Source organism: Carassius gibelio, chromosome B5, assembly GCF_023724105.1.
Source record: "Carassius gibelio isolate Cgi1373 ecotype wild population from Czech Republic chromosome B5, carGib1.2-hapl.c, whole genome shotgun sequence".
Classification (NCBI taxonomy): Eukaryota; Metazoa; Chordata; class Actinopteri; order Cypriniformes; family Cyprinidae; genus Carassius; species Carassius gibelio.
Genome location: NC_068400.1, coordinates 12,157,917 through 12,183,741, shown reverse-complemented (window position 1 = coordinate 12,183,741; position 25,825 = coordinate 12,157,917). Strand labels below are relative to the sequence as shown.

The 25,825-nt window shown below is 35.5% G+C and overlaps 2 protein-coding genes across 4 annotated transcripts; both read left to right on the top strand.

Annotated features, from left to right (window-relative positions):
* Nucleotides 1-29: 29 nt before the first annotated feature.
* Nucleotides 30-17,291, top strand: LOC127958839 (protein shortage in chiasmata 1 ortholog). Of its 3 annotated transcripts, none has more exons than XM_052557851.1 (29): nt 30-277; nt 712-832; nt 1,012-1,102; nt 1,497-1,678; nt 1,953-2,112; nt 2,263-2,365; nt 2,476-2,620; nt 2,969-3,064; nt 3,165-3,297; nt 4,720-4,814; nt 4,912-5,178; nt 5,329-5,358; nt 5,443-5,973; nt 7,780-7,947; nt 8,116-8,286; nt 8,366-8,461; nt 8,790-8,965; nt 9,555-9,618; nt 9,702-9,771; nt 9,866-10,041; nt 10,260-10,371; nt 12,490-12,598; nt 12,677-12,804; nt 13,080-13,167; nt 13,345-13,476; nt 14,238-14,387; nt 14,490-14,655; nt 15,535-15,879; nt 16,740-17,291. In XM_052557851.1, exons 1-29 carry the CDS (start codon nt 200-202, stop codon nt 16,823-16,825), a joined length of 4,269 nt encoding a protein of 1,422 aa, XP_052413811.1. In that variant the 5' UTR covers nt 30-199; the 3' UTR covers nt 16,826-17,291. The 3 variants fall into 3 exon arrangements, with proteins under 3 accessions (XP_052413811.1, XP_052413810.1, XP_052413812.1); XM_052557850.1 differs by having other exon boundaries at nt 15,532-15,879; XM_052557852.1 differs by lacking the exons at nt 30-277; nt 712-832; nt 1,012-1,102; ... (1 more) ...; nt 1,953-2,112; nt 2,263-2,365 and having other exon boundaries at nt 2,491-2,679; nt 15,532-15,879; nt 16,740-17,288.
* A 1,741-nt stretch (nt 17,292-19,032) lies between these two features.
* tal2 (T-cell acute lymphocytic leukemia 2) lies at nt 19,033-22,144 on the top strand. Its single transcript, XM_052555572.1, has 3 exons — nt 19,033-19,221; nt 20,631-21,015; nt 21,119-22,144. Exon 3 carries the CDS (start codon nt 21,134-21,136, stop codon nt 21,461-21,463), a length of 330 nt encoding a protein of 109 aa, XP_052411532.1. The 5' UTR covers nt 19,033-19,221; nt 20,631-21,015; nt 21,119-21,133; the 3' UTR covers nt 21,464-22,144.
* The last annotated feature ends 3,681 nt before the right edge of the window (nt 22,145-25,825 follow it).

Genomic DNA, 25,825 nt, shown 5'->3' with positions numbered 1-25,825 from the left:
GACCCATTAAATTATTATTATTATTATTTTTTTTTTTTTACATAATTCCGTTAAACTGAGGTGTGTAAATGTGTACGTTACTTCTTCTTGAAACTGCACTCCAATCGCGTGAAGATTGTTCCACAACAAGATTTAATGGATATCCTCTAAATTCTTAGCTTTTTGTTCATTTTTTAAGCTATTTTGATGTGATTTCAACATGAATTCCTGTGGTCAAACCCAACTAAGTGCCACTTTCATGACTGTGGGGTATAAGGCCATTGATTACATCTCTGAGGTGAGTTCTTCCCGCCACTGATCTATAATAGAGAACATTGTCGATTTTATAGCTAAATGGTTCCTTCACTGGTTCCATTAATGTATTCTGAACAATATTTTTGATTTTACAACATTGATATGTTTTTGTTTCAATATAAAATGACATTAAAGGGTTAACGTTACTCTACAAAATGAATGTCATTAATCACTCAACGTTAACCCCATGTTAATCTTAAAGTGACTTTTTAACATTATACATGCACTTTAATACAAATGCAAATATTGAACGTTGTACAATTATGCATGCATACAAAATAAAACAGAAAAAAAATTAAATTGCCAGTGTGGTAGAAGTATACAAACTAGAATAAGGGTACAACCCGATATAGAAATATCAGAGAAATACTTTGTAAATCTCTGAAACTTTTAAAAATGAGATGTCATCTGTTTCAGGCCTTGGTCAGACACAGAATGATGATTGGCTTGTTAGAACTTCCAGTTCCGTTCCAGCTGGTCAGTAACGTCTACCCACACAACGGACACCTGCAGGACAAAGCTTATAGAGCACCATGGAGTAAGTGTGCCATGTTTGTGCTTAACTGAATATGAAATAAGTTGCTTTCATTGTATTGACGAGCAGCTTTGGTTTTAAAATAAGGTCCTGTAGATATCTGTGTTGATAAATAAGCCCTGGAGACAATTTGTGATAATCAAAGATATCAAACCAACATTGATTTGTGTCATTTTTGACAGAGAACAAAACATCAGTTTGTACTCTACAAGTGACTGGGTCTGTAATGGATGATTTGAAGACCAGGACACATTTCAGTGACTGTTTGGAGAGGTTTGAACCATTTCTGTAATGTCCTTTGATACGATCGATCTCACCTTATTTTGTATTTGTGTCTGCAGATTAAATCTCAATAGTTCACAATAGTTCACAAGTAATCCACACCCCTCCAGTCCATCATAATCCATAAAATGCTTCCTTTAGTGAAAACATCTGTACAGTGTTGTGGTCTCACATTAAAATCCACCAACAAATCTGTTTAGAACTGTTTTCGCTTGTAAACAGTTCTTGGTCTGTGCCTATTCCAATTCTAAATTAAGAGGAGATTAGTTTTGTTATGGATAGAGGACTCATATTTTAGCTCGGAAGCAATGGGTTGAAGTTTTTATAAGCTGTTTAAATGTTCATTCAAATGTAGGTTCTTCAAATTGGACTATGTTGTGTTTAGGTTTAATGTGTTGCAGACAGGAAGAGGTCAAGAGGAAGTGGTTCCCAGCTCTAACCCTGCCTCTCAGTGCAGTATTTCTACCACAGAAGCCCTCTGGCTCCTAGATGGAGTTGAGAGCAGTACCACCAGATCACCTTGGGAAGAAAGTTTTAGTCCGTGTTCACCAGATACATGCTGTGATGGTGAGAACTGGAGTACTCAGTATTATTTAGTTCGTTTTTTGTTTCATTTCTGTATCAATTATACTGTATCCATAGATTTCTGACTGTGATATTGTATTAAAAAGGGGTAGATTTGTGTTAGAAATACCTTAAAATCACACAGCTTGCTTTTTAAAGTTTTTTTAAAAAGAGTTTAACTTTATATGTTCTTGGACAACAGAAGTATGAATTTTACTTTGATGCGCTCATAATAGAAAATCCAGATGTTATTCTGTCCTTGTCTCCTAAATCTTAGATCTGTCTCTGCCAGAGGAGGTGATATTCAGTGACCCTCTTCAGCAATTTAAAGGCCACCTACCTCCATTTCAAAGGATGCTTCAGAGGCTGAGCATCATGATCGTCTCAGATCCAGTTAACAACTCATCTGTAAATCTCTTAGAAGAAGTTATTTTTAGGTACAACATTAGGGATTAGGCATAACAAATCCTCAGAATCATTCACTTAGAATTGAACAAATAGATGTAACCTGGCTCAGAGGAAGATAGAAACCATGCCAGATTGTCCTGAAATTATATTTTCAACTCACCTGTGTTTCCTCCTTCTAGACACTGTGCTTCATATGATGCAGTGCTAGACCAGGTAACAGGTGCCACGTTTGCTTTAAATACTACAGAAGAGTTCAAAAAAGAAGCAGTACTAAACGAAGAGGTAATCTTCTAAACTAAATCATGTTAATGTAAATATCTCTCTTGGTCGTGCTATTTGCAGCTAATGAAAATGTTTGTATATTTTAAATAACAGCTATAATTTCTTAACAGTCTCTGATGTTGCCTGTTGAAGTTCATATGGACTGCTTTCCAAGACGAGAGCCCAATTATTCCTTTGAACAAATTCAAGATTTTCTAAATATCACCCGTGAACCAATAGAAGAATGTTCCCCTTTAAAAGATCTTCTCAAAGAAGGTAAAACTTGCCATAATTAGCAAAAAAAGAAACAATGCCCCCAAAGAGTATTTGGAAAGGTAAACATTTCTGAATGTCATTTGCATTAGATAACAAAATATCCAAGCAAAGGTATTTATTTCAAAGTAGAAAGAACAAGTATAAGCTAATCATTTGATTGAAAGAAAAAAATTAAACATTTGTCAGGTTTAAAATAATGAAGCAATTGATGCACGAACACCAATAAATAGCTAGAAAAATGCAAATACCATTTGCTTTTATATTTTGTTATCTAATGCAGTCACAATCAGACAGCTGCCGTTATAGTTTGCATAAAAGTCAATTATAATTATATTTAAATTGTAATAGTCTCCACTGCTGATAAACACATGGAGGAGTTGGAGGTCCTGGAAGCGCCTGAAAGCTGCTTTGCTAACATCACCTTCAAGGAGCCACAATCTCCAGGTATGGGAAATTGCTTTCCATATTTAATCACAAACAAAGAGTGGTTCCTGCTGTAGATTGCTTTTCTAATCTCTACTGACTTCAAAACCTTTCATTCCAGTTGCTTTGAGGTCTTATGCTGAGCTGGAATTAGACCTGCTTCTTTCACCATCTAGTCATCCGCTGTGTCTACAAGACCTGTGTATGTCCAGCAGACATCTGTCAGCTGAGAGTCTGTCACCAGTTTATAAGCAGTGAGTTTGTTGTTTTTGTTATAACAGGGAGAGAAGGCTGTAAATATTTGGTGCATTAAATATGTTAAAGGGGTGGTTAATTGCAATTTCACTCTTAATGTTAGTGTGTAATGTTGCTGTTTGACCATAAACAAAATCTGCAAAGCTACGATGCTGAAAAATCCGTGCAAATGGAGATTTCGTCTTTTTAAATTATGTCAGTTTAATGGCTACAAAATTTTAGAAAAAAGTTACTTCTGGGACTTGTGACATCACAACCCCAGGTAAACCCCACCCCCAGGAACATGCAGCAAAGGGTACGAGGCCATGTTGTGCTGCTTCCGAGAAAAGGAAGAGAAAATTAGGAGTGCACGTAAAAATCTATTCATACATGAATCGCAATTCTGTCTTCTTACGATTCTAATGGATTCACATGTATCAAAATCAATGTTCTAATGCAGCGGTTCTCAATCCTGTTCCTCGCTTCCCCCTGCTCTGCACACACTCTGTATCTCTCTCTCTATCTCTCTCTCTCTCTCATTCAGCTAAAAATAAAATGTTCCATTTATACACTTATTTCCACATAGCTATGAGAAGTGTTACACATGGATGCGTGTGTGGTTGGCGTACAGTATTAAAACTTTAATCAGGATAAAACTGTATATTAGAAGCTAACAGAAGCAGTAGCATTTACAAATAACAGTGTATCTAAAAGTGTGCAACAACAACAAACAAAAAAACATACCATTAAGAGCCGTGCTTGCACAGGTTCTGCGTGATTCTCTTCACTAATATCCTCTGGGTCTCGATCTGGTTCAAATTAATAATTTTAATGATTGTTTATAATACAACACTGGAGTGCATGGCGTTGAGGTGAGGGGCTGGACATTTAGGTGCCAACTAGGCAGTTTAGCCAATCACAGCACACTGGACCAGATCACCAATCTAAACCCATTGCATATTTCTCAAGGAGGGGCTTCATAAAGCAGGAAATCATCAGAGCATTTATAGGAGAAGGGAGAGAGCAGTGTAGAATAGAGGTAAATTAAGTGGAAAAATAATTATTAATCAGCATAAACGCATGTTTGATTGCACCCCATAAACATAATCAAGCATAGAAAAATAACTCAACCACTTCTTTAAGAGATCTAGTACAGGCTTGTTGTACTTGTGGTTTCATTCTTTGAGTCATCTTGAAATGGCATTTACAACAAGTTTACTTCATTTACAGAACGTGTGCCATTGTAAAAATTGTAAATCTGTTCTTCACAACTTCGTTTTCTTCCATGTTAAATTCATAATGGTGTCTAACCTGATTAAGGTCTATAAAGAAAGTAAATAAGCTCAATTTTATTTTCATGTTGACTTGAGGTTCAATGATAGTAACGGTCATAATATTAAAATACTTGATAAAGTAAATAAAACATAATGTACTTTTCCTAGGCATTTCATGTCAGACAGTGATTGTGAAAATATGGAAAAAGCTGTTTCGATGGCAGAGAAACATCCCCAATGTATGGCTCGCCTTTTACTTGCTGGTAATGTAGTAATGTGTAGAAAATCTGAGAAACTTAGTGTGCATCTATAGAAGTGTGTTTATTTACAGCCCTTAAACTCCTTTGTGTTTTTGTACAGAACCACAGGTAGCTAAGCCATTGGTCCACATTCAGTCACTGTCAGAGCTTCTCACACTCCTGAAGGTGGAGATGGAACAGGTTGCAGAACCCAAAGACAATATGGGCAAGTTTCACCTCACTGGCAGTACAGTGATGTGTCCTGAAAACGTCTTCAGAAATCTCTCCATCTATACTGAGAAAATGTCGACAGAAGACTGTAAGAGCGCTGTGAGAAAGCCACATGTGGATGAAACATTCTCACCACTGTCCATTGTGTTTATAGATGGTAAGACAGAATACAATATTTGTCTCCTTAAAAAATACTATATAAAAGACAGAATGCAATAATAATATTTTTTCAATATTTTATCCATGGTTTTAAGATTTTGTTAGAATGATATACTACTCTTAAGTTCTGTATTCTAATGTTGTACAGAGTTGCTGAGTAAGTATGCTTCAAATGCAGGTGAGCTTTTTAAGTTTCTCTCATCATCTCATTCAGATACAACATAAATATATATTTTCCAATCATGATTGTTTTTTAAATAAGGCACCACTGCAGTTCACCTTTCCCAGAGTAAACCACTGCAGTCAGCTGTACCTACACAGGTGGATAGAGGTACAACTGTGAAGTTCTTTATAATGGAGTCTCAAGACAGTTCTAAAGACAGTTCTACAATTAACACAACCAGAGGAGACTGTAAATCTGCAGAGATAAAAGAACACAAGTCTAGTTCAGCAGAAAGATGCTCGGGGAATTCTTCCATTAGTCTTTCAGAACAGCAGCCCGTCATCTCTAAAGTGATTGAGATGCCTAAGTCTTCTCCACTGAAGCCCAGTGTTAAATATATTGAAGTGATATCCAATATACAAACACTTCCTAAGCAGTCAGAACAGAGAAGAGAAGATATGATCTCTAAATCATCTCCATTATCAAACTGTTTGAGAGGCAGAAAGAGAAATAATTCTATAGTTCTGTCTCATGAAGACCTGAACCCTTTGTCATCTTTTCTGACATTAAGAACAATGCAGAAAAAATGTCCAATGCAGAAACCTCAACGGAGCGGTCCAGAAGCTGCAGGTAGAGTGAGATAATTAATAATCTTTATTGCAACTTTTGCTTATTGTAAAATACAGGTGTTGGTCATATAATTAGAATATCATCAAAAAGTTGATTGATTTCACTAATTCCATTAAAAAAGTGAAACTTGTATATTATTTTCATTCATTACACACAAACTGATATATTTCAAATGTTTATTTCTTTAATTTTGATGATTATAACTGACAACTAAGGGAAATCCCAAATTCAGTATCTCAGAAAATTTAAATATTGTGAAAAGGTTTAATCTTGAAGACACCTGATGCAACACTCTAATCAGCTGATTAACTCAAAACACCTGCAAAGGTCTTTAAATGGTCTCTCAGTCTAGTTCTGTAGGCTACACAATCATGGGGGTGACTGCTGACTCGACAGTTGTCCAAAAGACGACCATTGACAACTTGCACAAGGAGGGCAAGACACAAAAGCTCAAAGCAAAAGAGGCTGGCTGTTCACAGAGCTCCGTGTCCAAGCACATTAATAGAGAGGCGAAGGGAAGGAAAAGATGTGGTAGAAAAAAGTGTACAACCAAATAGGAATAACCGCACCCTGGAGAGGATTGTGAAACAAAACCCATTCAAAAATGTGGGGGAGATTCACAAAGAGTGGACTGCAGCTGGAGTCAGTGCTTCAAGAACTACTACACACAGATGTCTGCAAGACACGGGTTTCGCATTCCTTGTGTCAAGCCACTCTTGAACAACAGACAGCGTCAGAAGCATCTAAACCCAAAAAGGGGTCCCCGAGTCTGGAGAAAGAGAGGAGAGGCACACAATCCACGTTGCTTGAGGTCCAGTGTAAAATTTTCACAATCAGTGATGGTTTGGGGTGCCATGTCATCTGCTGGTGTTGGTCCACTGTGTTTTCTGAGGTCCATGGTAAAACACAGCCGTATACCAGGAAGTTTTATAGCACTTCATGCTTCCTGCTGCTGACCAACTTTATGGAGATGCAGATTTCATTTTTCAACAGGACTGCACACAGTGCCAAAGCTACCAGTACGTGGTTTAAGGACCATGGTATCTCTGTTCTTAATTGGCCAGCAAACTCGCCTGACCTTAACCCCATAGAAAATCTATGGAGTATTGTAAAGAGGAAGATGTGATGTGCCAGACCCAAGAATGCAGAAGAGCTGAAGGCCACTATCAGATCAACCTGGGCTCTCATAACACCTGAGCAGTGTCACAGACTGATCGACTCCATGCCATGCCGCACTGCTGCAATAATTCAGGCAAAAGAAGCCCAACTAAGTATTGAGTGCTGTACATGCTCATACTTTTCTTGTTCATACTTTTCATGTTCATACTTTTCAGTTTGGCCAAGATTTTCTAAAAACCTATCTTTGTATTGGTCTTAAGTAATATTCAAATTTTCTAAATTTTTCTTGAATTTTCTGAGATACTGAATTTGGGATTTTCCTTAGTTGTCAGTTATAATCATCAAAATTAAAAGAAAAAAACATTTGAAATATATCAGTCTGTGTGTAATGAATGAATAGAATATATAAGTTTCACTTTTTCAATGGAATTAGTGAAATAAGTCAACTTTTTGATAATATTCTAATTATATGACCAGCACCTGTATATCCAAGTGAAATTACTTGTGAGCAAAATAAATTTAGGTAGGAAACTGATTTAATTATTTGGGATTTCATTGGATTTCATTTTGTAAGGAACAGAATGCAGAATGTTTAGAGGACTTTCCTCACATATTTTGTTATGTTAGTTATACACACTGACTGAAACATAAGTATCTTATTCCGTCTAATATTTGAGTTTCTTTCAGAGGTAAATGTGAGCCAGAATTCTACAGGAAAAGCCTTGCTAGAGAACAGAATAAAAACAGTTAATCACATCTCAGAAACACAAAGCAATGTCATTGCCACTGAGATGTGCTTTCCCTGTGAAGAGAAACAAGAGACCATCAGCAATACTGTATATGTCCAAGCCACAGGTATCATCATTGCCTTCACATCTTGAATATTGCATGAAAATGATTGTAAGCACAAAATACTAAATGTTTTTTAAAACATTTAAAAAAAAATGTTTTTTGTTCATTCATAATCATTTAATTGTTTGGTTTGAGAAATTAATCGCCATATTTCTGTATTTATTCCTGTAGAGTGTCAAAGAGATGCATATAGGGAGCTGCAGGCATTAGCTCTGCCCTCTCTGAGTAAAATGCAGGAGCTGGGCATCTCTGCTTTGAACAACAGAGACTTTGGTACTCTGTCTTCTGAGCTCACAAGATTCCTCGTAAAGCAGCAAGAGAGGATGCTTCGGACAGAACAGAGTCAGAGGAGACACCTTCTCACGCATTAATATGAAATAGCCAAAGATCAGTACATGATGGTTTTTGCATTTTGTGGCAGATGGGGAGAGTGTGCTCAATGAAATGACACTTCTACATATTCTGGTCACACTGAAGGAACATGTTCTTCTCACATGTGACCTCAGCACAGCCACTGGTAAATATCTGAGAAAAAACACTCATGTCTCATGGAAAACGGTCTAATATCACTGAGAGGAACCTTTTTTTTTTTTATAACTGTAATGTATGTACTGCACAACAGATATTTACTGTTCGATTTAAAACGCTGAAGAAACTTTGTGTAAAATTCCTTCAAATATTTTATTAGTGTTATTACTATTATTATTGGGGAAATACTTTCAACCCTACTTTTGATTTATTGATCTTAAATATGCCAAATTCTTTGACATTGTTGTCTGACGTAAACAGATCTCATTTGTGTTTTAATCATAGCTCACACACCTGTAAAATCTGCCTTTGTTTAGATTACCTGGCTAATGTGAAGGAATCCTGTGCTCTGAGCTGTCTGGATGAGCTGTTGAGAAAGTTTGAGGTGCTGCAGTATCTGAGTCAGAAGAGACAAGAACCCAATCCTAAACTTATGGAGCTCCAGGAGCAAATCAACACATGGATGAATTCCAATTCTAACCACAACTTTAAAGTGAGGTTTACAGAGATTAATCTAAATAACAACACAGCATTATGTAAAGTTGAACCTTATTTGCATATATGTTCATCATCTGGCTGACTATGTCTTGTATTCATTTTTCTAAAAATCCTGTCATACGTGCTCAAACTGACAGTCACCACTTATAAACTACTACTTAATATTGTAGAAACATAATTTTCTGTAAAGTTGCTTTGTAACGATTTGTATTGTAAAAAGCGTTATACAAATAAACTTGAATTGAATTGAATATATACAGTACACTCACATGAACCAATATATACTATATGGCAAATCTCAGTGTATAATATATTATTGCCTATGTTGTTGACTATATAGCATGATATTATATATATATATATATATATATATATATATATATATATATATATATATATATATATATATATATATATATATAAATAAATAAACATCATGATTCTGTAAAACTGAAAAATGTTTTGTGTATATATATATATATATATATATATATATATATATATATAAATATCATGATTCTGTAAAACTGAAAAATTATTTTACAGAATGTGAGTGTCTAATGATTGTTGTTGAATACGAGCAGGTTCTAGTTTTGACAGTGAACCGTGTCAACACAGAATTGCTTGTAGCTCTCAACCAGGCCCAAGGTGCGTTAACTTCAATAAACCATTTATAAGACAGGTACTATGTAGTGTTTGTTCTGTTTAATATTGTGTGTGCGTGTGTTTAGGGAACTCTGTGTCTGAAGTCATTCCCAATGAAGGAAAGAGTAAAGTTAAGAGCAGAGAAGTGATGGACAGGTGTATAGATCTTCTTTTTTATTTCAAGTCCATGAATTCTGTATGTATGGTCCAATTAAATGTGTTATCGATTGTCTGTCTCCTCTCTCCTCAGACTCTCCTGCAGCAGCTGTCTTGTTGTGTGCAGTCAGCATGTTGGTCCTGACTTCCCTTGGCAGAGTTTCAGCATGGTGTTTGAGCTTCAACCTGTGGGTCACTCACCCTTCGGCAGTGTGTGTTCAGAGAAAAACGTCAACTTTATCTCCTTCTCCACTGCAGTGCCTGAATCCAGTCAGTCCAACAAACCTAACGCTCACATCATATTGATGATTTTCTGGATCAGTATGGTTTAGCTCCTAGCTTGACGTTGCAGAACTACGTTTTGCAAAGTACATAGTCAATATATTTTAAAAGCATTCATATACAATATTAAACATTACTTTGTTTACTTTTCAGTGTTGGAATATATTGCATTTTTGTGTTTGGATATTTGAATCGTTCATTTGCAGATTTATCAGAAGAATCCATTTCGGCATCATATCTGGACACTATTCCATTTGTGTTGCTCGTCACTGATGGTTTACTGAGACGCTTAAAGATGCAACGCACACTGGAGACAATGTGAGTTGCTCAATAGTTTTTGCCAAATACTTTGTCATTGTTTTAAAAAGTAGTCAAAATTAGGGGGTTAGCATGTGAAGTCTGACACATTGAGATGTAGAGCTTTTGCATTTTATATATTCTCTCTCTCTCTCTCTCTCTCTCTATATATATATATATATATATATATATATTAGGGGTGTAACGGTTCACAAAATTCACGGTTCGGTTCGATACGATACACTGATGTCACGGTTCGGTTCGGTTCGGTTCGATACGTTTTAGATACAGCAAAATGTAAAAACATCTCAACTTTTCAGAATGCCGCAAGCGCACCGCGGGTCATGTGACAAGAACCAACCAATCAGCTTCATCCTTTCCCGTAACAACGTTGAGAGCTCAGCCAAGATGAAGGAACAGCTGATCATAGTTGTATATGGATTGCAATTTTGAAATAAATTCAGTAGCAGAGCTACTGCAAGCGATTTTTAGAGCTGCAAATCCATTTATCCTTCGCTGAAATTTCCGCGTCTCATGGAGAGAGCACGTCATTGTTGCTTAGCAAAGACAGACGCCTCATGAGCGCTTCTGCCCGAGCGCTTTGGAAAGGAGGAGAAAGACGCGCTTAGCGTTTTCCATGCGTTTTTAGGCACGATATGTGAACGGCCCCTAAGGCGCTCGCTCACTCAGCACGCGCTGAAGGCTCGTTGCAAAATGTCTAATGCATTTAACAGACCAGAAATATAAGATCCTAAAATAACCAACAGGTCTGGTGTTTGGGTTGGATTCCCTGTAAGCTATAGTGTCTAAATGCTGCAGGGATAGTTTGCTGCGTGCATGTTTCTCCTTTTTTTCGTCTTTTCCCAGATAGTACTGACGCATATATCCCAGATATTCCCGCTGGTTTTTTTTTTTTTTTTTTTTTTTTTGTAATCCCGCTGGTGTACCCTGTCATGTTGCAGATGCGACATACCGTTGTTTATTTATCCACCACTCTCTTGCCATCACCATTATAGCTTAAAGGGAATCCAAAGTGCACCCAAACACCAGACCTGTTGGTTATTGGAGGATCTTCTCATTTCTAGTCTGTTAAACGCATTGGCTATTTTGCAACGAGCCTTCAGCGCGTACTGAGTGAGCGAGCGCCTGCTGAGTAGCCTAACATAAACATATAAGATGGTGTTTTTTCTTCTTCGGGAGTGTCAGGGGCGTTGCCTGTTACGTTGTTTGGGTTATTGGGCTACCTTGTTGAACGCATATCATTATATTTCTTTCTCTCTCTTTTTTTTTTTTTCAAATATAATTAATTACTCCAACGAACCGTTCGGTATACATAATGCGTACCGCGTACCGAACCGAAAGCGTCGTACCGAACGGTTCAATACGAATACGCGTATCGTTACACCCCTAATATATATATATAAATATGAGTTAGAATAAAATAAAACTACCACAATTGCATGGTTCACCACCACTTAGTTTTGACTGCTCTTTTAGTCTTTAAAATGTACAAACAGAAACATTTGATTAAGATTATTTAGCAAACATCCTTATAAACGCAGTGAGGCTTTAATAGTGGATTAGAAAGATGGTGAGTTTCCCCTGTTTAATGTGCACTGAAAAACTCTGTAGTCCCATACAGCCATTTGTTTTTTTAAATCTCGAGTAGGGCATAACTTATGTATTTTATATCACCAAATAAATTGTGAAAATATGTTGGGCTGTTTCCAAAGACCTTATTTCAGGCATTTAACCAAAAGCCCTTTCTGAAACCTAATTTACTTTGGAACAGAGGAACTGGAAGTGGCCTAATAAAAGGAAACAAAATTGTTTTCTTTGTTTTAGGAACCATTCCTGCCGCATTCTATTCTTGCATTCTAAACCATGTATATATAATGTATTTGCTTTTAAAAATAAAGGTCCCAAAGGGGTTTTGCAGTGATGTAATACTTTTTTTTTTAAATGATAGTTTTTGTCTTAGCGTGAAAAACATTTTAAGAATCAAAAGAATCCTATTTTTTACAATATTAAACGTGTTGTGGAATGGAAAGATTCCATGGATGTTAAAGATTCTTCCTGGAATTCATTTATTGTTAAGAGTGTATGCTGATGTACAAAAACACCAACTGTTGTTGGCAGGTACAATATGGTTCTGCTGGAGAGGAAACACTCTCCATCTGCACTGCAGCTAGGTGGCACCCATTATGATGTTATCACTGTGGACGAGAACACCGCCATCCTCATCCAGGTGATGCTCTATATACACAATTGCTCTACCATTCACAAAGTAACCATAAACATGTATATCCTGTTTGTCTGTGTTCAGGAGCTGAGTGAGTTGGACATGAAGATTGGAGTGGCATCTGAGCTTGTTGTGATGAGACTCACAGTCCTCTCCCTGCAGTTCAGCCGCTGCTGGGTCATTCTGCACAGCACTGAGAACCACAGGGCACTGTCAGTTTGAGATACAATTACATCTGTCTGATCATGTTAACAGTCACCCAGCGTTATATTTGCTGGGTGCAATCCAGCACTTGTTTCCTGGTCATTTTGGGGTGCTGATTCCAAAACATTGTCCTGTTTTTCTCTAGCGTATCACACTTTATCACAGTGTATGATGTATTTCATTGCCTGTTTGCTTTGGCAACCATTTGTAAGGTGAAGACGTCTTGTGTTATCCCATAAAATCCCATACTTATTTTTATTTCCGTTTTTTCCCCACTTTTAAGGATTTCCAGTAACATCTATATCAATCTGCTTCATGTCTACTCTGCATCTGTGTTGTTTGGAAACAAGTCTGAGAAGTTTGATGTCAAGGTATTTTCTTACTCATTTAATTCAGTTACTGATAACAGACCTCAAAACAAATGTTGGTGCTTATAAAGGTAATGCCATGGCCAGATGTAATATTTCCTCTGTTGAATGCTCTATTAAAAAGTATGTAGCATTCAAAGTCTGTACATTTTTGGATCATGGCATATGTATGTGTTTCAGGTGTTACTGGTGTGTGAGGAAGAAGAGATAGCCAGCTACATCTATAAGATATCTTTACATACGCTGATGAACTCAGAGAGAGATGGACTGAGCTGGTTGGATAGAGACTGGCTCACTGTGCAGCCCACTGAGGTAAATCTCAGGTCTAAAATGTTTGTAGCACCAAAAAAAAATAAATTACCAAATTGATTACCAAAATTTAAATTAGAAGTGTGTACACAAAATGTGGACAAAATAAAAGTTCCTGGCAGATCTTCATGACTTTTTGCACTTTTATTAAACATTTTAAAAATGCACAAATTAATATTAAAAATATTTCAATTTATACATTTCTCTTTCAAATGAGAATTAGTTCATTCATAAAGACTTGAGGCTGTAATTGCTGCCAAAGGTGCTTCAACTAAGGGCTGATTAAATGTGATATTTTAGTTTTTCTTTTTAATAAATTTACAGACATTTCTAAAATTCTGTTTTAACTTTGGCATTATGAGTTACAGGATGAGAAAGAAATTAATTAAAATAACTAGTATTAGCCTGCAACATAACAAAATTGAAAAAAGTGAAGTATTTTATATATACAATATATATATACACAGAGTGCATTCAGAAAGTAACAAAACTTAACTTTTTTCCATTTTGTTATGTTGCAGACTAATACTACAGTTATATATATATATATATATATATATATATATATATATATATATATATATATATATATATAGGATTGGACTGGGCAAGTTAAAACTATTTTCTGCAGTTAATATGTGTGTGTTACATTGGAAAATGTCAACAACTGTCCACCTCACCAGATTTTCCTCAGTAGATGAAGCTAAAAGTTTAATATTTTTCTGTGCTCATTTCAACTATACATTAATGTGTGTTTGTTTTAGGCGGAGCGTTGCCTTCTGCAGTTCCCCTGCATTAATCCTCTGGTTGCTCAACTGATGTTGAGAAGAGCTCCATCACTGCAGTGGCTGCTGGGAGCTTCTTTCTCTGAGCTGCAGGAAATGTTCCCACAGATCCCTCACAAAGTCATTAAGGTAGTACAAGTTTCAACAGTATTCAAGATCAAACTATCACAGGGTACACTGTTGGTTAATAAAGCCTGTCGACATTTCCACGCTCTCTTTGTTTCTCCGCAGCTCTTCAGTGACATCACAACCAAGTCCAATGTCCAAAAGAGTGAGGCTACACCCTACTCAAACATAAACAGCCAAACTCACTCTCCCTTTTGGGAACAGGATCCTGTTAAACCACAGATACAGCAGGAGGATAAGACGTCGCCTAGCCAGTTTACAGAGCTGATTTGTCAGTATTAGTGTTTTAAAAAGGACAAATTGCTTGAACCTCTCAAACAGGATCCAAAATGAACACTTGCCAAGCAATTAATTATAATTTATGACTACATTATAAACAATAACTTTTATTGTTGTGTGAATCCTGATAACATTCAAGTAACATGTAATGCTTTTAAAATACTTTTATTCAGCATGGATGCATTTAAATTGATCAAAAGTGTTGTTAAAGATTTTTAGAATGTCATAAAAGATTTGTATTTCAAACAAATGCTTTTATTTAGAACTTTTCATTATTCAGAGAATCCTGAGAGAAAAATACAACACTGCTTTATAAGAATTTGAATAAGAATGATTATTAACAATTGAGCCGCAAATCAGCATATTAGAAGGATTTCTGTAGGGAGCAAGGGTGCTGAAAATTAAGCTTTGCATCACAGGAATAAATTACATTTTAACACACACATATATATATATATATATATATATAAGACAAATTGATATTTTTCTGTGCTCATTTTAATCCTCTGGTTGCTCAACTGATGTTGAGAAGAGTATATTTGAAGAGTTCAATATATTTGAAATTTTAATAATAGTTCCCAATTTTTATTCAAGTATGTTTGCTCAAATAAATGCAGCCTTGATGAGCATTAAAAATTTGAATTATTGTAAACTATTGACTAGAATTATATTTGTGTTAATATTGAATATTTGTACTTTTATGACAATAATCATAATGCTAAATATATTTTACTCGCTAGTTAGAAATATACTATATATGGTCGGCAAATGTAGTTGTTGGCAAAAGTTAATTTTGGATCCTGTTTAAATGAAAAAATTAGTTTTTTTTTTCAGGGCAATCATTTAAATTGCTTCTTATTCACATTAGCAGGTCATAACAGCATCAGAGGAGAGGATACAGCTCATTTTCACTCATACAACACATTAACACCAAGCCAGTTCAGTCGAGGTTCAACTACAGCGAGTGTCTGGCAGCTACAGGGTGAAGGATTCATTCAAAACCCAGATCTCATGCCAGGCCGAGCTGCTCCACGAGGGTCTGCCCATATTCCCATGGCTCCTCTGCCCACACCTGAAGTGCTGGGAGGCAGAAACACTGCGTGTGGATTCAGCTCTAGACCGCAGAGTCAGACTCACTGGAGCTCACCTGAGAATGATCTGCCCAACAAGACAGGAGAAGAGAGGAAGAGGCGAGGAGGAGGAGATGTGCACAGTGGTACACACACACACACACACACACACACACACACATTTATAACCTGCATGACTTCCTTTCTTCTGTTGAACACAAAAAAATTACATTTTAAACAACTTTTAAAAATAGTCTCAATTAATTTGACAAAATATGATTCACAAATGCATGAGATAATTATGTGTATTTGCCTCATTATTTGTTCTAAAAAACAGTTATCTGAATTTGATTATGAAAGAAAATTATAAAAGCTGTCAAATCAAACATTTTTCATGATTATAAAGAACCTTTGGAACTTCTTTTTATTAAACTGAAATAGATTTCCAAGATTTTTTTCACAAAAAGTTTATATAGTTGTTTATCTCATTTAGATATTAAGTTTATGAATTGCTGTTTGTAAATATATAAACTTTCTTGCAAATGTGAATTATCTAATGCATTTGAGAATAATATGGTTTAAATTAATTTAGCTCCACACAGAAAAACATTAGTTGTTCAATTTTGCTCAGAATTGGTGTTAATGTTCGCTCATTTTACATTATTTAAAAAATAAAGACAATAACATTAAATTGAACATGAAATTTAGTGAAAAAGAATGAAGACAGAAGTAGTATTCTTTTATAAAGTATACCACAATAATTAACAATTATTATTATTATAATTAATACAAAATAATAAATGTTTTATTTGACACTTTGAAAAATCTTGATTTTTTATTTATTTATTTATTTATGTTTAGTGCATAGAAATCCCATTGACTTTCACTTTTTAATAAGTAATTATATAAACTTTCTCTTTAAAAGAAATTCAGCAGGAAAGAATCTGGTATCCGGAGGGCAGCAGAGTTTTGCTCTATCATTCTGTGTCTGTGTGTTTATTCCCAGTGCTTCCGCCCAGCAAGAGAGGAAGACTGCTATGTGAGCGAGTTCCAGGCAGAAATGATGGACAGACCAGACTCAGATTTTTCTGAAGAAGAAGTTTTGCTACTCGCTTGAGTGATATTTTAGAATATTTCTCACGCTCATCTGTAGTTTCAGTTTTCATGTAGAATGTTACATTAATACATTTCAGTCATATGTCCATTAAAATATATGTATATAATTTATAGTTAATGCGTAAAAAGAATGGTTTATAATAAATGTAGATATTGTTCCAATAAGTACATATTAATGTTTAAACTATCACCCTTTGTATTTATATCAGTATTTATATCAGAATGACAGTTGCAATAAAAAAAAAAGAAACCGTCAAATCAAACATTTCTTTTAATATATTTCAATCTATCAAAATAAACACACATTTTGTTAGATTTAATATTGTTATTATTTTTTATTTTTTTAGAGGGTAGCCATAGTTGCAAAAATTAGCAAAATTTGTTTTCCAAGACTTATCAATCTTGAACATTGAACATGTATTTTTAAATTATGCTCAACTTTAAAATATTTTAGTGTATATATATATATATAGCTATGAATTTGCTATTTATTCTATTTATATTATATTCTATTTCAAAATCATTAATGAAGGAAAAAGTTATTTATGAATATTATTTATTAAAATGCTTTCAACTGCATAATTTTAGATTAAGTATTTGTATTATAGTTTTTTACAGGTTCGCCACATTGCTTGATATGATAAATACACTGATTATGTAGTTTTTTAATTATGCTCAATTCTAAAATTATTTTGATTTTACAACTTTTAATATCTGTTTGTGGAAGTAGTAATTTGTAATTTCAACTTTTTATTAATTATTAATTTCTTATTCACGAACGGCTGGAACAGTCTTTGAAATGCACTAATCAAAATGTTTTAGAATTACAGGAGATTATTAGATTTAACTAGACTTATATTTTTAAATGTGCTTCTTAGAGTGCAACAGAAGGTTTGAGCTTAAAAGTATTTCATGCTGTTTAGTTTTTTCACTAATTATGACTCCCGACTTTTTTTTTCTACTGACCTTTGACCTACAGTTGAGAGTGAGCGTATGCACACATGCATCTGTAAGCTTTACAGTCTGTACACAGAAGCAGGTGTAAAGAATGCATCTCAATGCAGATGAAAGAGTTCTGTTCAGACGTGACACTGTTCTGACAGATTTACATTTCCTGCTACACGTTACTGATGCGACGCCGCTTATTTAGAGGAGGTCACACCGGTCTGGAACTGAATAAATAATTCGGTATGTGAAGCTGAATTGATTGGCATTAAAAAAGCATTTTCGAAATTACCAGTCTGGATGCAGATTGTTGACTACAGTGACAGTGGCCATTCATTTATCTCCCACACCATATGCATTTCCAGCTCTTCGCTATTTTCTGAAATGAGCATGATAGAAAGATAGTCGTTCAATTACAGGACGATCTTCTTATCGCTGACAGTCAGAGCAGAGGGAAAGCGCTGCACAGACAGAGGAAGAGGAAGAGGGGGAGAGTGATGGGGGTCGGAGGGCTTATCTCAGCACACCAGCAGCCCCTCGCAGGAATGAGCTCCAGAACAGACACTCCCACAGGGCATTTTCCTCTCTCCATCACTCTCCCTTTCACTCTCTGCACCTCCTGAGCCTCAGCCTCTGTAAAACACCAAACAGCCTCCATAAATAACTCACACCATTTGAACTGCCCCTACTCAAACAAAAGCAAATAAAACGGCAGTGTTTGGACACAGGGCTGTGAGGGAGGAAGACTTGTGTCCAGTCTGAGGCAGTAAAACAGCGGTGTGAATAAATACGTCAGTAATGCGACCGTAATCACAGTGCTTTTTCAGATGGAAAAGAGCTGTGAGAACAGAGCATGCTGTTTAAATCTGAACCTGTTTAACAACTCTCTTCATTGCAAACATCGGGTCAAATCTCTTGTCAACCTTATTGCAGTGTCAACACTGTTTAACAATGTCAACTAAATGCTCAAATAGGAACAGTTGGGGAAGGTTTCTGCATTTAATTAATCCGAACAAACCACTAACCCCTACATTAAGTGGCATTTCCATTTTTTTTATTGTTCCATTTTTTTCCCTTGTTATATATATATATATATATATATATATATATATATATATACAATCATTAAAAAAAATTATGTTATTTGTCATATTTTTCTCTTTTCATAAAACGAAAAATCCAGGTATGTAATAAAATTATAAAAATAAAATCAGTTGCATTTGATTCAGTTTATTTGTATTGCATAGCTCTGATCATTTGGTCTTTGAATTCATATTGACAAATAGATCTTGTGATTGCAGGCTTTGGACCGAATCTGAAAGGTTACTGGAGAGAAACATCTGAGCAGCAGAAGCCTCAGTTGAATTGCATCACTGTCTGGGAGAAACAACAGTGCTGTTTCTTTCCAGTGGGAAAGCGCAGCTCAGGTAGGTCAAAGTTTGGGTGTGAATTGGGACAGAGTTTTGTTTTGGGCAGGTTTGCGTTTGGCTGAAGTTGATGGCAGATCTGAAAGGCAGCTCTGCAGGTGCAGGGTGTGTTGACGGTTGAGTCCATATGAATGGAGTCGTGAATTCAGCTCCGTCCTAACTGTGTCTGTCCTCTGCCTGACTCCTAATCCCTCCATAATCCCATTATGCAAATCCCCCACAATTCTCAGAGAGACTTTTAACGCAACAATTGCTGCAGCGAGACACCAGCTTTTGATCTGAAGGGAGGTTGAGAGTTCGGGAAAGAGCGAGAGGGGGCTTTGGAGACCTTGGCCCCAAAGAATGTGCTGATCCACAAGCTTGCCTCTGTCATAACCTAGTGTAATTTATGTGAAGCTCCAGGACATGCTAAACAAGATTACCATCATTCAGACAAAACCCATATTATTACTCTGTCAGGGTGAATATGCTGTGGGGATTTTTGGCACCGTGTTGTCCAATCAGAGGAAAGTTTTCATTATGATGTCACTTCACTATTGGACAGAGTCGCTGTAATAGATCTGTTAGCAGGTGGACATCCAGCATCCCAACAAAAGAAGGAAACACATTTTGTACAACAGCCACGTATTTGTTAGAGCTCATAGGCAATAAGTCTGCTTTGAATAGCCGCCCTTTATTTTGTTTCCTGACGGGCTGAATGCGGAAGTGTTTAAGATTATGAACAAACTCACAACAGTAAAAACTGCATATATATTTGCTCCATCAAGTGCTATTAGCTATATTTAAGAGATGTGCAACATGAAGACTTGTAAAGAGTATATTGACACACATTATTTGGTGGATTAAATTGGGAACATCAAAACTAAAATATTTGTGAAAACTATTTAAAAGCAAAGGGGCAAGCTATGTATTGATGGGATTGGCAGTCTACTTTAAAGTGTGTGTGTGTGTGTGTGTAATATATATATATATATATATATATATATATATATATATATATATATATATATATATATATATATATATATATATATATATATATATATATATATATATATATATATATATAAATGCTTAAATGGTTTTTAAATAGTAACCATTTGAATTTTAAAGTTTTTTTTTTTACAGTTTAACTTTTAGTTAGTACTGTATATTGATGTATGTATATCATTTATAGATACAAATACAATAAATTAAATTTACATATAATTCATCTAATAATTAGAATTATTAATTAATAACATTTGATTATTAAAATACTTAAATATTACATGGTCTGGAAATGATTCATAAAAAAAAACCTTTTTATTTGAAATTAATGCACCCTGTTTGGTTTAAACACTAGACTGCAGTTTGTTTTTCATGTTCAGCTGGTAAAAAGTTGGATTTCTTTGTATTTAACCCCCCAGATGCGAAAGCTGTGAATGGAAACACGACGCATTATGTTAATCAATTTAAATGCATTAATGGCAGATGTAAAAATCACCCCCCGCCCCCACTCGCACCCTGCAACGTCACACAGCGGTATGACTATAAAAATGAGGAACACAAGCCAAACCCCATCCCCTCCCTCACAACCTCACTCTCTTTCACTCTGTTTTCCATCTGAGGAGTTTGTTCAAGGGTTCAGAGAGTGAGAGGACGGATGCTGGCTTATTACTGCTGCCATTACCTGACAGCTCTTTATCTGAACTAAACGCACACATTGCTGCTTTTACCTGCCATCTGGACTATTTTTGTATTTTTCAAGCCTAATGCTCCAACATTCATAGAGCTTCAAGACAACGTAAAGTGGTAAGTGTTTGTACTTGTTGCTATTAACAGAATTTTTTTTATTTCCCACCATGCTCTAATATTCAGACGATGGTATGATAACAATATTATATTTTTTTTGCAGAAGTACCGCAGTATCATGACCAGGAAGGTGTTCACCAACACCCGTGAGCGCTGGCGCCAACATAATGTCAACACAGCCTTCGCAGAGCTGCGGAAACTCATCCCCACACACCCGCCCGAGAAAAAACTCAGCAAGAATGAGATCCTGCGGCTGGCCATGCGCTACATCAACTTCTTGGTGACTCTGCTGGAGAGCCAAGGAGGAGAGCCGTCAGCTCACTCGCAAGCTGCGCTCCTCACACTGATCACGGGGAACATGCAGAAGCTGCGCACCGACCGCACCTGGACCAGCGACACCGACCCGCCCTCACCCGGGTCCAGCTGCGACAGCTCAGAAGCCTGGTAGAACGAAACTGAAGCATGAGCGCTCTATGAAAGGATTCTGTGATTGTGATGTTTTTGAAAGTTCCGTTGCCATGGAGAGACAAAGCTGGATTTTTGGAACTCGGAATGTTCGCTATGACATCACAATCACTCATTTCTTCCGAGCTTTTCTTTTAAACGAATGATCTGTGGAAACCCAGAAACACTTTATTCAGTAGTACTGCTGTAATTAAGCGGGAACCCTGAACAACATATGCATGGTCAAGGATGCACTTGGGAAGCATCTCCCCGATACTTTTTAGTATTAATGTCATTTCATTTCCTTGACTGAATTAACACTCAAGAATGTTTTGTTTGAGACTGAAGGCAGCCTCAGAATTGAAACGTTTATTTATTTGATTGTATTTAATTTTCTATTTATTATTTATGCTTTCAGTGGATTCCGCACATGTGACTAGTTGTACATTAAATTGTAATTTATTAAATTGAAAAATGTTATTGTTTACTCTGCATTCACAAATACAAAATATGTTTTGCCAAATTGTTTTGGTGTGTTTGCACAAATTCTTTTTGTGTGTTCTTTATTCAAAAGTGTGAATTGTTTTTCTCAATAGTCAAATTGATTGGAAATTATTTATTGGATTAATTTATTAGTCTGTTTGATATTAAAATGCCTAAAAACAATCTGCATATTCACTAAACTCTTTGTTTGGTTGGTTAAAGTGGCTTTTGTTGTAACTGCTTTGTATGAACCAGTGTGCATGTAATGGTCAGCTCTGAAGACTCTGGTTGGCTTTTATGTTGTGGTCAGATAATTGTTCACTGCAGAGCCGTGTCACCATAGTGATGACCTCTGGAAGTGTCCAAGCCACACAAGGGATTGGATTGTAGACTCAGCTTAACTTTTGGTCTGAGGCCAGAGGTCATCTTGGAGTCAAAATCCACACTTGTCAGTGACCAATCAGGTGTACAAAAGTGGGAGTTTGTGTGTGTGTGTGTGCTACATTTAAACATCAGTACAGAAAATTTATATTAAATTTAAATACCAGTCTTTTTAAGGTTTGATTAACATTTAAACATACATATATATATATATATATATATATATATATATGTTTTTGTGTGTGTGTGTGTGTGTATATATATATATATATATATATATATATATATATATATATAATACACTGTACACACACACACACATATATATATATATATATATATATATATATATAATGTAATCAAAATCTTTTATTTTGGATGCGATTAATCATTTTATAGCAGTGTATGTATGTGTGTATATATATATATAAAATGAGATGATTTTGGATAAATGCATGTAAACACTGAAAATCAGCATATCCATCATTTCAGTTCTAATTACTCTAGTCTTCAGACCACATTTGACCTAAAGTGTAGAAAAAAGCCCATGAAGTGAAATGGCATTTTAGCTGTGTTAGTGTCATCATCACAGAGGACGAGTGAGTTTCTGGGCAGCTGTTCATACCACTTTAGCCATTTGAAATCAGCAGCTGACCGTCCCGCTGTCCGTGCTAATCACCATTTAACACAACACACAATCACAACTGCAAACACAAAAAAGGCAACTTTGTGATCCTAAACACAAACACGGAAAAGCAAAGTTCATCTGGCAAGTGTGTGAATGGTTGCTAATGTTTATTTAGAGCCTTCCGGTTGAAATAATGTTCAAACAATCACTATCTACTAACAATTGCATAAATAAGAATATATACTGTAAACTGTATTATTGCACAGCTCTATAGTGGGTTGTATATCATCTCCAACAGTACACTCCTGAAAGTGATATATATATATATATATATATATATATATATACTATATAGCAAATCTCAACTGCCTATTTTTTTTTTTTATTGTGTTGCAAAATGTAACTATATTGTCACCCAGCTCTATATAAAAATATCCAACTTTATCCTCATACATACAGTATACTCAATTAGGGAAATAGCATATCCCTTAATATAGTATATTTCAACTGCTTGATTGCTGTTATTGTTACAAAATGTAGATTATATTATTGGCTAGCTCTATATATATACAGTATAAAAGTGGATATGTGAACATATTTAACTTTATCTGCATACATACAGTATTCTTACAAAGGCCGATATATACTATATATCAAAACAGCTGGATTTTTTTGATTTTATCACAAAATGTTTTCATCAACCAGCTCTTTATGTAAAGTTGGATATATAAAAATGTCAAAATTGATCCACATTCATTAAATATACTAGCAATTCTCAAATTCTTGATTGCTATTATCATATTATATTATCAACAAACTCTAAATATATAGTGGGGTATATAAAAATGTCCAACCACATATCCACATACAGTACATGAAATATACTCAGGGCAATATATAGCCTATTATATTGTACATTTTAACTGCTTGATCGCTACTTGACATATATACTGTGTTTCAAATCTCAGGTATTTTATTATTATAATTATATAGCTAAATTGCTGCTATTTTCACAAAATTTAGTCATTGGTAAGATCCATTTATAAAGTTGGATATATAAAAATGTCCAACTTTGTCCACATACATACAATATACTTTACTGTATTGCAAATCTCACTTTCTTGATTTTTCTTTTCATTTCATTGCAAATGTAACAATTATCATCCGTCTCTTTATATAACGTTGGATATATATATATATATATATATATATATATATATATATATATATATATATATATATAAAACTTGCGGATATATAAAACTTTATCCGCTTTATTCAGAGTGATATGTTGCATAATATATTTCACATTTCACTTGCTTGATAGCTGGTCCAAAAATGGACTGATCATTCCAAAAATAAACTATACAATTACCAAGCTCTTGGATTTATAAAAATACAATATACTCATGTATGGCAAAACCATCTCAACTTCTTGATTGCTTGTATTGTCACAAGATGTAAACTACTGTATATTATCGCCCTGCTCTGATAGCCTAATTGCAACATTAACATCATGGATTTCTGCAATGCTGCTTATTTCTAAATATTGTGCTGTTCCATGCTTTAAATTGATAAATCAGCTAAAATTAGACTCGAGCTCTGTTACACAGCAACTGATATTTAAAGCAAATGTTAATGTGATGAAAAGAGTAAAAATTAATAATAAATAATAAACAGAATCCATTTCAGCATGACTAACACATCTCCTCTTCTTTCCAAGTGTCCTTCTCTCCTTCACTGTTCTACTCCAAGTATGCGGCTAATCTTCTATTGAGTGTGCTTTTCCTTATCGGAACCCTACACTCTGCCTAAATCTGTTATCACAATGGAGCAGATCATGGGCTTCTCCCTCCCTCCCTGTCTCTCTCATGCATTCACTCCCGCGCTCCGTTGCCCTCCCCGAAAGGAGGCTGAATGCAGAAGTGTCTCTGGTGCCAACCGATTAGCCCTGATCTCTTTATACGCCTAAACCAATTCACATGCTGCATGCTAAATTTTTCCCACTCTGTCTGAGACCCCGTCTCCAAAAGTGGGGGCTGGAGGGGTCATAAATCCTTATATTTGCCACCCCTAAAAATAAAGGAAGCATGGAGGTTGGGTAGAGAGAGTGTTATCTGTGCGAGACAGGAGAGCTGCTTGGAGTGCGGGCAGGTGCATCTCTGGCTGGAGCGATGCCTATTGTTGGCTCTCTCCTCTAGAGCACTTTTTTATGGCACACTGACAATCCAATGATCTGTAATCAGATTAGGCAAATGTATACTTCGAAAAGCAACATGCTGTAACTTTACAGAGGAAAAGGAGTTAGAACATTTTGGATTGACGAAAAGTGGGATCATCTGAAACATTTTGTTTTTTACATGACATATTTTTATTTTGCTGTATGATTAATGACAGGGACTTACACTCTCTTCCGTCACAACTGACTGTGTTATGATGCAGGAAAACATAATGGCTGTCGATCAGAAAACTCTCAAACCCAACCTCGACGTCAGTGGTCACGTGGTTTCCACAGAACTCAAAATGATTGATTTAATGTGTAGCAAATAGTTTAAATTACACCAACAAAACTTAGATTTTCAATAAATCTAATCTAATTCAATAAATAATTAACCGGTACTTTAGCTCAAAGACAAAACGGAAGAGTACATTAAGTTGGATGAAGTATAAATTGTGCTTTAGAGTAACGTCAAGGCAGACACTGTGTTCAAACCATATCCAATAACCTTACGCAACTTTTGATCCTGGAATTCTGGACCAAATTTGTGTAACCTTAGACATGTAATGACATTGTTATTTTCATTTTTATTATGTTTGTTCATGTAATTCAGGGATTCCCAAATGTTTTTTGTTAGCCAAAAGCATTTGAAATGA